The 13,206-nt window shown below is 46.4% G+C and overlaps 1 protein-coding gene across 1 annotated transcript; it reads right to left on the bottom strand.

Moving 5' to 3' along the window:
• Window positions 1-2,155: 2,155 nt before the first annotated feature.
• On the bottom strand, window positions 2,156-3,617 carry LOC123104072 (dof zinc finger protein MNB1A). The gene has a single exon (XM_044525793.1). The coding sequence runs from the start codon at window positions 3,333-3,335 to the stop codon at window positions 2,490-2,492; it is 846 nt and encodes a 281-aa protein (XP_044381728.1). The 5' UTR covers window positions 3,336-3,617; the 3' UTR covers window positions 2,156-2,489.
• Window positions 3,618-13,206: the final 9,589 nt, after the last annotated feature.

Below are 13,206 nucleotides of genomic sequence, written 5' to 3'. Positions count from 1 at the left end.
ATTTCCGCCCATCGCACATTTTTATTTGATAGTTTGAAGAAATAATTTTTTGACTTGTTATTTGAATTTAAATTTGATCTTAGTTTGAAACAAGTGAGATTTAGAAAAAGTTTAATTATGATGACCTGGCATGATTAGCAAGAGTTTACTGTAGCTTAACTATCGGAGTGTCACAATTTTATTCCAACCATTTGAACCTTGATTTCTAGCCTTCTCCAAGTTGCTTTCCACTCAAATCATTCTTCCACCATAACCAAATCTGTGAGAGAGAGTTGAGTGTTGGGGAGACTATAATTTGAACCACAAGTGCAAAGAGTTCATCATCAACACACTGTCTATTTATTACCTTTTGGAGAGTGGTGTCTTCTAGATTGGTTAGGTGTCGCCTAGGAGCCTCAATCGTGATGTGGAGTTGAACCAAGAAGTTTGTAAGGGCAAGGAGATCGCCTACTTCGTGAAGATCTACCTGAGTGAGGCAAGTCCTTCGTAAGCTATGGCCGTGATGGGATAGACAAGGTTGCTTCTTCGTGGACCCGTCGTGGGTGGAGCCCTCCGTGGACTCGCGCAGTCGTTACACTTCGTGGGTTGAAATCTCCATCAACATGGACGCATGATAGCACCATCTATCGGAACCAAAAAAAATTTACCATGACTTTCATGAATGTCATTCTCTGGTAAAACTTGGCGAGCACTTAAAACCTTTGTCATTCTTTGCCACAAAATATATTTTTGAATATTTTGATTTTTTTAGATTTTACTGTTCATGGTGGTATGATAAGAGTTAAAACTCGGATGGACACTTTCCAACACTTTTGTCATGAATGCAAACCGCATTGACATGTAGGTGATGTTTACCCAAACATTTTGGTATCTTATTTGCTTTTTTCTGATTTAATATGAATTAGTTATGAAGTTTTTAAAATGATGGCCAAACGATCAAAGGATAAAAGCACAAGATGACTAAAGTTGGTTGGACAGAACAGTTGGCTTTTGAAAATTAAGGACAATTCTGTCAAGTGGGGCATAACTAGAGGCATAAAATCAATTATCCTATAAATTAAAAGAAGAAGAAACAGACATCTCTTTGAATCGGCGGAGCCTGTATTCTATTTTCAGAAAATCCCGTGCATCGAACATGGTCCGCACTCGTCGATCGAGACACATGGCAAGGTTGCTCGTGAATTTCAGCGCGAAACCACCGAGGCTCGGACGACCGATATCCATCCACACCACCAGCAACGTCGTCAAACGACACGACTGCATACCCAGCCACCAGAACCGTCACGCCGACGCCTGCGGCAACAGCCGGCGTCGGCGGCGACCCAGACGTCCGGACCCGACGAGCCGGTCGGGTCGCCGTCAGCCGCGTACGTACGTACGTACGCCCGGCCCGGGTCGTGTCACCGGCGAGGCGACGAGGCGATCGACGTCGACGGGCCCCCTCCCCCTCCGCGGTCCACCGCCGCACACGTCGCCCCGCACCACGGCCGAATCGACCGGCCGACCGACACGTGACGCCGAGCCGAGCCCATCCCTGACGCGGCGCGCGCGTCCGTCCCGTCGCGGTCGGGGCCGGGGGCCGTCGCCGTCGGAATCGCGGGCGAGCGAGCGAGCTGTCGGCCTCTGCCGCGCCCCGCCCGTGAATTGAAATCGATTTAAGGTCCGCCGACCGACGCCGACGTCCAACCGAACACGAACATATCCCCCGCCCGTCCCCCGACGACGTCGCGTTGCGTACCGGCCGCTGCGATTCGTCGAATCTAATAATTCGTGGGCGGGCGGGCGACAATAATTCGTGGCCGGCGGGCGCCTGCGCCTGCCCTCGGTGGTACGCGACGCGGCCGAATTCATGCCGCCTTGATTCGCCGCCCACGCCGCCGATTGGTTCCGGATCATGATGGAGTTATGGAAACAATCTGTTCATGCCTGCGCTGTACTGTACGCGACGGAGTTATGAGCAATCTGGACATGCCATGTGCTCTAGTGCACCGTGCCTGTACGTGGTCGGCACGCTCTCCTCTCTTCACGACGCTCAGGGAATGCTACCAGCGAGGTAGAAGTGCGGCCTAGCTACAAGTACATATCCAGGTCTCAGCAGCCATGATCGACATGAGCAGCACGGTGAAAATCGTAACATGAGCAGCAGAGCATGTGGTGGGAGGAGTCAAACAAGCACTGGAGTAGTATAATGAGTGGTAGTGGTAGTGGTAGTTCGCTAATCGCGAAAGGGAAATCTTTTCAGGGCTTGAAACACGCCGTGAGCAGACCGGGTACTGATTGGTTTATACAGGCACCTCACCTTCTAGGTTAGCCTTCCGATCAGGCACTAAGACAAACGGCTTCTTAGATCGACTCCTCTGGTGAGTAGTGACATAAAAATTTCCAAATACTACTGGCCGGAATCCGGGCAGACGATGATGATAGTAAGAAGGTTGGGGGAGCTCAGCTCAGCTCTCCTCGGACCGTGCCGTGCTCGGCTCAACCACGGTTCACGGCGGGCTGAGGAACAGCGCCGGATCGGTGTCGGCGAACACGCCGGCCACCCAGTAGGACCCCAGGTCGCAGCCCGACGGCCACTCGAACGGGCTCGGGTCCGCCAGCTCCTTCCCGCCGGCCTCGTCCGCCACGCCGAGCCCGAGCGCCACCGACGGGTGATCGGTGAAAGCCAGGCCCCCGTTTCTGTCAGCCGCGGGTGGCACGTCGGGCTCGCCGGCCGTGAAAGCGAAGCCCCCGTCTCCGTCCGCCGCGGGTGGCGCGTCAGGCTCGCCGGCCGTGAGAGTGAAGCACCCTTCCTTCGCGGGTGGCGCGTCGGGCTCGCCGGCTGTGAAAGCGAAACACCCGTCCGCCGTAGGGGCTGCGGCGGGATCCTCAGCTGCTGTGACGTCCTCGGTGGCCGCGGCCTCCTTCGTCGTCGCGGCGACGGCGGCTGAGGCGTCGGCGCCGGGCTCAGCCTCGGGCGCCGGGGGCGCGGCCGGCGCGACGCGGCGGCGCTTGGAGTTCTTGGCGCGCTTGGGGCTGGAGGACGAGGACGACGACGAGGAGGAGCTCTTGCGCGAGCCGCCGCCGACGGGGACGTTGCGGAGGGTGCCGCCCTTGGTCCAGTAGCGGCGGCAGGACTTGCAGTAGTGGCGCGGCTGGGAGGTGTTGTAGTTGTTGTAGTAGCAGAACTTGGTGTCCCTGGACTCGCAGCGCGGGCAGGGGTCGCCGTGCGCCTCCCCCTCCTCCGCCGCCGCCGCCCCCACCTCCGCCTGCGCGGTCGCCGACGGCGCCGGGTAGCCCTTGGGCCGGCGCAGGTCGACGGCGCCGGCGAACGGCCGCCGCCCGGGCTCCTGCATGCCACCTACCAACGAGAGCAAAGCTGGCTCCGATCGGTCGGCGGTGGAGGGAAGGAAAGGAACGGACGGACGAGGCGTTTGGTTTGTGTAGCTAGCGAGCGCGAACGTGCGTGGGCGGTGCGGCGGGGTGGGTCTTAAGGGGGCGGGCCGGTGGAGCAGGTCCAGCCGTCCATCTCAAGTGGAGCAGTGTTTTACGGTGCGGCGGCATTTGACGGTGCGGCCGCATGCGTGCGTGAGGTGGCGCCGACTGTTGGGGCGGTGTGGCGGGGGCGCCACCGCCACCTTTGTTTGACCCGCGGCACAGCGCCCGGCGGCAACCACCGCGCGGGCGTACGGGCCTAGTACGACGTAGTATACCACCACGAGCTACTAGCCGCCACCCGAGTGGTCTGGTTTTTTACCCGCTCCCGTGATGAGACGAGACGGGTCGACGCGCGCGGTGCCGTGTCGTGCGCATCCCCCTCCGACGGAGCGCCCCGGTCGCCGGCCGGGCCCCAGGCGCTCGTGCAGCCCACCTCGTGCTCGTGGACCAGCAGCGGTCGTGCGGTGGTTGCGCACAGCGACGGGTCTCCCTCCCCTCGGCACGTAAAGGAACCTCACCGTGGCAGCCACCAGCCAGGCCCAGGAGGGCGCCCCGAGCCCGAGGCGATAAGCGCAAGCGAAATGCCCGCGCACGATCGGGCCGGGGCCCGGCAGGAACGCGTCGAGCCCGTTGCTCCGGGTGCGCGGGCCGGTGACGGGCACCCGCGACCAGTCTGGCCCTCGCGCCCGGCGGCGGACCGAACCGATATGGTGCGTGCGCGCCGGTTGCTCCGGCCTCCGGGCACGGCACGGGACGAGGCAGCCAGCCGCAGCGTGCGCAGAGCGCCGGGATGGGAGGGGCGGTACGGCGGTGCGCCGTGCCGTGCGCGGCCCGCTGGCTCGGAGGCGCGCGTGGGCGTGACGCACCGGCGCGATGGTGCCACGAATCTCTGTTCGCGCCATGGTGCCGCCGTTGCTCGAACCAATCACGGCGCCCAGTGACTGATCCACAGTGTGATTGGTGCCCAGTGACTGATGGACAGATTGACGTTTCTTTTTGGTTCGATCCAAACGGATTGGGTTCCAGTGTCGGAGATAACGGGGTAGAAGAGAAAAGGCATCAGGTGCGAAAAAACACAAAAAGAGGGGTGAACTAGTTCCAAGAGCATCTACAGCCCGGCTCACCGGTCGGACCAACTCGTCGGTGACCGGTTAGTTTTTGTCGCGACCAAATCGGCCTCCTCAAACTACCCTTATACCTTCGGAGTTCGGACTGATCGGCACCTTTAATATGCAGCACATATTAGGCCTCCTTCGATTTAGAGGAAATTAAAACGTAGAAATTAATAGTGTAGGAATTTGATAGGATGACACTTGTCATCCTAAGAATTGTCTTGCCTCGTTCCTATACAGAAAATGAGCTTTGAGCGGATGTGTACTTTTCTCAAAAAATACAGAAAATGAATAGTATTCTTATGAAAATCATCTGCATGTTTCCTACGAACCGAATGCATCTATAGAATTTTTTTTGTGCAATTCTTGTTCCTACGTTTTTCTTATGAAAATCCTCCAAACCGAATGAGGTCTTAAGGCAGATGCGAGGCATACATGGGATGAACCTAACACGTCCTACCATGTTGGACCGGCCAATGATGACTTGCGCCTATCCCACCCCGATGTGGCAGCGGGCCAGGGAGAGGGCGGCGCGGCGTATGTAGCTTCCTCCCGCTAGTCCAGCGTCTCCGCGATGGTTGATCCGAAGGAATAGCTCCTCGCGACGGTCCTCCGCTGCTTGCTCTCCACAATGGAGACTAACGCACTACGCCTCCGCCGCAAGAACGCGAAGGCGATCCGGCTCAGCATCGACGCGCAACCCCCCTACCGCGGCTGCGGCCTCCCCCTCGGCTAGATCCGGCAATGAGAAAACGACCCCGCCATGGATACCAGGGCCTTGGCGCCGACTGATGAGTGATATGTTTACACTCCTCTGCCCTTTGTTTAAATACTTTAGCTACACGTCAGCTGACTGAGTTTTTAGCTTTTGGGTTAGTCGGTTTTTTTAACTGTTGATGGCTGCTTCAAGATGTGTGCTAGTTGTTTTTTTTCCTGTTGTGTGTGTTGTTCTGTATTGGGCTGGACGTTTTTTGATTGACCCCTATTTTGGGTCAGTCGATTTCTTGTTGGGCTGAAGCCTCTTATGTGTTTTCTTATTAGGTTGTTTGTGTGCGTTTTTGCTTCAGTTTTTTGTCGATTTTTATGGGTATATTTTGGATGTTGGGTGAATACAAAATATAAACACGCAAGTAATTTATGTGTATAAATTGCAATTCTGTGAAAAATGCACTACTATGTGCTTATTTCTTACATACTACGAAAATTGTGCAGTTTCATTATAATTGTATTTTATGTGAAAATTCCACTATCATATGCATATTCTTGCATATTATTGAAAGCACAAATTTTTGTATATATTGTGTGTAAATTTTGTTATTTTTTGATTACTTTATAGTTTCTTTCTTCTTAAAGGGTAATATCAATGCAACTAATTCATTCTTACCTAGAAAACTTCATTATTTTGATTTTGTTTTAGTAGTTATTTCATTTTTTCTGAAGGGAAATATCAAAACCACAAATTCATTTTTTCTTACAATACTTTATTATTCTGTTTTTGATTTAGTGTTTGGTTCATTTTTTTATGGTAATACCAGTGTCACTAATTATTTCCTTCTTAGGAAACTTTCTTTTTTTGTGTGTGAGAATTCTAGTGTTGTATACTTATTCTTGCATATTATAAAAAAGTGCAATTTCTGTGTAAATTGTGTGCAAGTTTCTCTTTTTTGTTTCCTTTCTTGTTAAAGGGTAATACCAATGTCTCTAATTCATTCTTTCCTATAAAAGTTCATTATTTTGATTTTGATTTAGTTTGTGTTCAATTTCTTTCTTCCTAAAGAGTATTACTAAGGCTTCTAACTCATTCTTTCTTAGAAAAACTTCATTATTTTATTTTTCATTTACTTTTAGCTTTATTTTATTTCTTATTTAATTGTAACACAAGTGCCACTAATTCATTATTTCTTAGGAAATTTCCTTTATTGCAAATATTTCACTATTATATGCTTGTTCTTGCATATTAGAAAAACTCATAATTTATGTGTAAATTGTATGCAATTTTTATCATTATTTGTTTTTATTTCCTTTCTTCCTAAAGTAATAACAACATCATTAGTTCTTTTTTAGAAAACTTCATTGTTTTTATTTTCTTTTGCTTTTTTGTTAAATCTACTTTCTTCTTTAAGGGTAATGTGTATGTAACTCATTCATCCCATCTTAGAACACATTTTTATGAAAATTCCACTATTGTATGCTTAGTCTTTCATATTATAAAAAAATGCAATTTCAATGTAAATTGTGTGTCATTATTTTATCTGTATTTTTCTTCATCTTTAAGGTTAACACTAATGTCACTAATGAATTGTTTCTTAAAAAATATTACTATTTTTTGTTTTGTCATTTTGCTTTGGTAGTTACTTCTTTTCTTTTTTCTGAAAGGGTAGTACCAAAACCACTAATTCATTCTTTCTTACAAAACTTCATTATTTTCTTTTATGATTTAGTTTTTGTTTCATTTTATTTCTTCTTTATTGGTAATACCAATATCACTAATTCATTACTTCTTAGGAAACTTTATTTCAAGTGGGAATTCTAATATTATATACTTTTCTTGCATATTATAGAAAAGTGCAACTTCTGTGTAAATTGTGTGCAAATTTCTCATTTTTAACTTTCTTTCTAGTAAGAATTCTACTATTATATACTTTTGTTGCATATTATAAAAAAGTGCAATTTCTGTGTAAGTTGTGTGCACATTTTTTATTTTTTTTGTTTCCTTTCTTCTTAAATGTTAATAACAATGTCACTAATTCATTATTTCTTAGAAACTTTCTTTCTAGTGAGAATTATACTATTATATACTTTTGTTGCATATTATAAAAAGTGCAATTTCAGTGTAAATTTTGTGCAAATTTCTCATTTTTTATATTTTTCCTTTCTTCTTAAATGTTAATACCAATGTCACTAATTCATTCTTTATTAGAAAACTTCATTATTTTGTTTTTGATTTATTTTTTACTATATTTAATTTCTTCTTAAAGGTAATACCGAAGCCTCTAATTCATCGTAGAAAAACTTAATTATTTATTTTTCATTTAGTTTTAGTTTTATTTTATTTCTTATTTAGTTATAAATTAAGTGCCATTAATTCATTCTTTTTTAGGAGATTTCTTTTATTGCGGACATTTCACTATTATATGTGTATTTTTGCATATTGCAAAACAACACCATTTTTGTGTAAATTGTATGGATAGAATCATTATTTGTTTAAATTTGTGTATATGTTTTTCTTCTTGAGGGTAATAGAAATACCACTAATTTATTCTTTCTAAGAAACCTTTTTTTTGCTTCATTTATTCTTTAAGGCAAAACCAGCACAAGTATTAAAATTTCACGTAACTGACCTTTTTCTTCCTTTGGTTATTGGGTTAATAGTGCACACCTCCTCGTGAGTTTGCAGTGCATGTGCAGAACGATGTAGTTTCCTCGGGAACTGATTTAATATTTTCGCCATTTGGAAGTTCTGGACATTTTGTTGATGTACATGTTAGTAAGTTTTAGAGTATGTAGCAGTAGCATACTTTTTTAGATAATGTATGTAGCACGTGTGTTGATTTTTTTGTATGCAACACATCTTAGCAACTCTGAAGGTGTAACTTTTTTTCCAGTGATCTGTGAAGTCTAAATGTTGGAAAAAAGATGACCATCTAAAAACCTCAAAAATTTCGACTATATGGGACCCATCATGTGCAGAGCTCGACAGTCTAGCTTGCTCGCTACATTTTTCTATTGTGTGACATGTAGAGCACTTGAGATGCTACAGGACACTTGCACATGGCTCAATCAATCTGACCTATTACATTGACTCCTTGCTGATGGGCCTGCTAAGCGGCTGGCCTACTCTGTACGCTCAGAACTTAATTCGATCACGAGAATGACTGAAACAGTTTTTGGTCAGTCAACTGAACCAAATTCTATTTTCAATCGACTAACATCTAGCCGCTCCCTTGTTTAAACTAAGATATTCGCTCTGGTATTGCCACCAATGACAAATGAATGCATATGATTTCGCAAATCCTCTCTTTTATTGAGTTTTCGCAGGAAATAGGCTAAATATGGACGAAATCAAGTAAGAACATGGAAATGAGTGAAGGAGATAGAGAAAATCAGGAGGAGGCACGTCAGAAGCCACAAAGCAACAGACGGCATCCCATGCGACCGCGATCATATGGCGTGGAAACCAAGGCCTCTCATCCACCCAAAGGTTCAAGGTCGAAATGTCAACAGAGCATCCGCGAGCGAAGCCAGAACAAAGTCATCCTCATCCATGTCCATCATCCCTATCCGCCGCTATTTCCATCTCCATAGCCACCATAGCTCTTCTTTCACTAGATCATACTTGTAATCATCCATCGCGCACAACATTCATTACAAGACATGTTATTAATCAATCCATCTCTATGATGTGTTCTTCGTGTGATCTGATATCCATTTATGAGTAGTTCGGTAAGGTATGTGTTGAGGCAAGAGCCTTACAACCCTTTGTATTTGTTGTGGGGATCAATGGAAGGGGTTTGAATTAATGTCTTGTATGCGTGAAATAAAACTGTTCTGTATATGTATCTTGTCTCGTCTGCGTTCTTCATCCTTTTAGGTACCCAGGATCATGGAGAGCGATCCATGGAGAGGCTAAGGGAAAGGAGACCGTGAAGTGTTATTCTGAACACTAGTGACAAAAGGATTTAGTACGGTAACATGGATCCTGTCTCTGGGATTCAAGAGGTGTAGTCATTAACCGCACAAAGCTTTTGTGTGATTACTACAATCCTAATTATCGAGGCAACCCTACGAGACAGATAGGGCCTTCGGTTAGACAACTGATTCTTGATGCGGGACGCGTGTCGATCAAGATATAATTTGGAAACATCCATCACTTCGGTTTGTAACAAGCTCATATCGGCGGATGACTTCCAGCGCACAAATTAAGATCATATCGGATCCCAACACAAATACACGGTTATAAGCAATAAGGCCACATACCCGTACCTAATTTTATTATAAGTGTTAAACTCAAGGTTGTTTGATTTCGATCCGGTCAAAAGCTGGAATTATTTCTTTAACAAAAACTTGCTAGAGACCCTAACTTAAAGCGGGCTTTCCTCTCGTGGGTTTGATAACTCAGGGTCACCTCTGGGAAAATAGGGAAAATAGGTGAGAATACTTTCTGCTCCATTTCCGGATCACTAAAAGAAAGTAATCACCGACCTCCGACGGATCCCACGGCTGCTGGTTCATCTGGACGCGCGGGGAAGCTGGCGACCCCGCCATCCGCCGATCCCGCGACGACGTGCCCACACACGAAAAGCTCTTCCGGCTTCAGAAACAATGTAGGCGCCCATGAATCTGAGCCCCAACATCTCGACTAGCATCCGGCGATGCTCTCTTTGCCTCCATCGTGGGCGACGAAGTAGGGATATAATTGAGGAGGAAGTGGGGCAATAGAGTGGGCAAAGGAGTTGGCGACGGAGTGCGGTGGGTAGGAAATGAGGAGGAGTGAGGGACAGAGTGCATTCGGGGCGGCGTGGCTATTTCACGAACGAAAAGCTGACGTGGGTACTTTTGTGTGATAGCCTGGCTTATTAGGGATGATAGACTACTCATATAATTCCTTCTTTTCCAGGAGCCCATTCAGAAAGAACTCCAAAGTTAAGCGTGCTCAGCTTGGAGTAATTTCAGGATGGATGACCAATCGAGAAGTTGCTCCCGGGTGTGCACGAGTGAGGACAAAGTGCGCAGAAAAGACTAGTATTGATTTGTGGGGCTAGTCTAGATCCCGTCAGGAGTAACAACCACCGGCGGGTGTGTTCGGGGCGTTACAAGTTGGTATCAGAGCCGACCCTCGTGGTTACACGGATGTTTGTGGACAGATGCGCAGTCATGTTGTTCATGACGTTTGTGATCCGTCGTGGCACACGACATGGCATATGTACTGGACTGGATGCACAGACGTATGTACCAAGAGGGAACGTTCATGTGGCCCGACGAGGACATCAGTTCCTCTGAGTGGGGGTGTATGTGATAGCCTGGCTTATTAGGGATGATAGACTACTCATATCAATAAGGAATTCCTTCTTTTCCGGGAGCCCATTCGGAAAAAACTCCAAAGTTAAGCGTGCTCAGCTTGGAGTAATTTCAGGATGGGTGACCGATCGAGAAGTTGCTCCTGGGTGCGCACGAGTGAGGACAAAGTGCGCAGAAAAGACAATATTGATTTGTGGGGCCAGTCTAGATCCCGTCAGAAGTAACGACCACCGGCGGGTGTGTCCGGGACGTTACATTTTGCATATTGTAAGATTCGTGCAACCATCTCACGGTTCAGAGCGCGTTCGGGACGGAAAGCTTAAAATTTGACGTTCGAGCGTTAAGATTTCTTTAAAACAAAAATAACATACATTAATTGGTGAAAAGTATTATCAAATGTTGGATGGAAAAATCACATTAATTACGGACAGTGTCATTATTTTTCTGTTATGACTATAGCATGTGTATACTCGGTTAAATAACTCAAGCGAGGATCGCCTTAATTTCGGAAAGTATCGTTTATGTGGGCTCCTCCTAAAATCTCTCGTCCCCTTTTTATCATCTTCACGTTCCGCCACACGATCCTACCCGACGACGTCAATGTGGGACAAGCCATGAAAAAAAACACTCACGACATCTCTATTGAGGCATTCTTAATTAATCAGCAAAATGTGGTTTCCCTGTTGCAAACCCACATGCAACTAGCTAGTATATTAATCAGTAAAATGTGGTCTCACCAAAACCTTAGAAAAAACATATTACTCATCTTATGCCAAGAGAGACACCTTAGAATGGACAACATTCAAACCCACTCTGATAATGGGAGCACTGAGGTCATCGTCGGCGAGGGTGGGAAGAAGGATAAGTGACAACACAGATGAGATGACATGTGCTGTAATAAAGTACAAGAACCTACCGGGGGTCTTAAGTCATAATTATTGGGTTAAGGGGTGGTATTTTTCCCGTTGTAATGGATGATGTCTACTACACAACCTTCTTCTTGTAGACGTTGTTGGGCCTCCAAGTGCAAAGGTTTGTAGGACAGTAGCAAATTTCCCTCAAGTGGATAAGTGGATGACCTAAGGTTTATCAATCCGTAGGAGGCGTAGGATGAAGATGGTCTCTCTCAAGCAACCCTGCAACCAAATAACAAAGAGTCTCTTGTGTCCCCAACACACCCAATACTAGGTGCACTAGTTCGGCGAAGAGATGGTGATACAAGTGGTATATGGATGGTAGATAAAGGTTTTTGTAATCTGAAATTGTAAAAATAGCAAGGTAACTAATGATAAAAGTGAGTGTAAACGGTATTGCAATGATAGGAAACAAAGCCTAGGGTTCATACTTTCACTAGTGTAAGTCCTCTCAACAATAATAACATAATTGGATCACATAACTATCCCTCAACATGCAACAAAGAGTCACTCCAAAGTCACTAATAGAGGAGAACGAACGAAGAGATTATGATAGGGTACGAAACCACCTCAAAGTTATTCTTTCCAATCAATCCGTTGGGCTATTCCTATAGGTGTCACAAACAGCCCTAGAGTTCATACTAGAATAACACCTTAAGACACAAATCAACCAAAACCCTAATGTCACCTAGATACTCCAATGTCACCTCAAGTATCCATGGGTATGATTATACGATAGGCATCACACAATCTCAGATTCATCTATTCAACCAACACATAGAACCTCAAAGAGTGCCCCAAAGTTTCTACCGGAGAATCACGACAAAAACGTGTGCCAACCCCTATGCATAGGTTCATGGGCGGAACCCGCAAGTTGGTCACCAAAATATACATCAAGTGAATCACGTGATATCCCATTGTCACCACAGATATGCACGGCAAGACATACATCAAGTGTTCTCAAATCTATAAAGACTCAATCCGATAAGATAACTTCAAAGGGGAAACTCAATTCATTACAAGAGAGTAGAGGGGGGAAGAAACATCATAGGATCCAAATATAATAGCAAAGCTCGCGATACATCAAGATCGTATCATCTCAAGAACACGAGAGAGAAAGAGAGATCAAACACATAGCTACTGGTACATACCCTCAGCCCCGAGGGAGAACTACTCCCTCCTCATCATGGAGAGCACTGGGATGATGAAGATGGCCACCGGAGAAGGATTGCCCCCTCCGGCAGGGTGCCGGAACGGGTCTAGATTGGTTTTCGGTGGCTACGGAGGCTTCTGGCGGCGGAACTCCCGATCTATCGTCTGTTCTGGAAGTTTTTGGATACGTAGGTATTTATGGGTGAAAGAAGTACGTCGGTGGAGCTTCGGGGGCCCCATGAGGCAGGGGGCGTGCCGTAGGGGGGCGCCCCCACCCTCGTGAGCACCTCCCTTGGCTCCTGACGTGGGGTCCAAGTCCATCCGGTAGCTTTCCTTCCAAAAATAACTTCTCCAGTTGATTTCGTTCCGTTTCGACTCCGTTTGATATTCCTTTTCTTCGAAACACTGAAATAGGCAAAAAACAGCAAATCTGGGTTGGGCCTCCGGTTAATAGGTTAGTCCCAAAAATAATATAAAAGTATAATAAAGACCAATATTGCCCAAAACAGTAGATAACATAGCATGGAGCAATAAAAAATTATAGATACGTTGGAGACGTATCAGCATCCCCAAGCTTAATTCCTGCTCGTCCT

The sequence above is a fragment of the Triticum aestivum genome, chromosome 5A (assembly GCF_018294505.1).
Source record: "Triticum aestivum cultivar Chinese Spring chromosome 5A, IWGSC CS RefSeq v2.1, whole genome shotgun sequence".
Classification (NCBI taxonomy): Eukaryota; Viridiplantae; Streptophyta; class Magnoliopsida; order Poales; family Poaceae; genus Triticum; species Triticum aestivum.
The sequence above is the reverse complement of the archived record's forward strand: the minus strand, read 5'-3'. Positions and strand labels throughout refer to the sequence as shown.

Excerpts from the sequence above, each read along its gene's own strand:
- LOC123104072 (XM_044525793.1), bottom strand. The coding sequence starts at position 3,335 with ATGCAGGAGCCCGGGCGGCGGCCGTTCGCCGGCGCCGTCGACCTGCGC.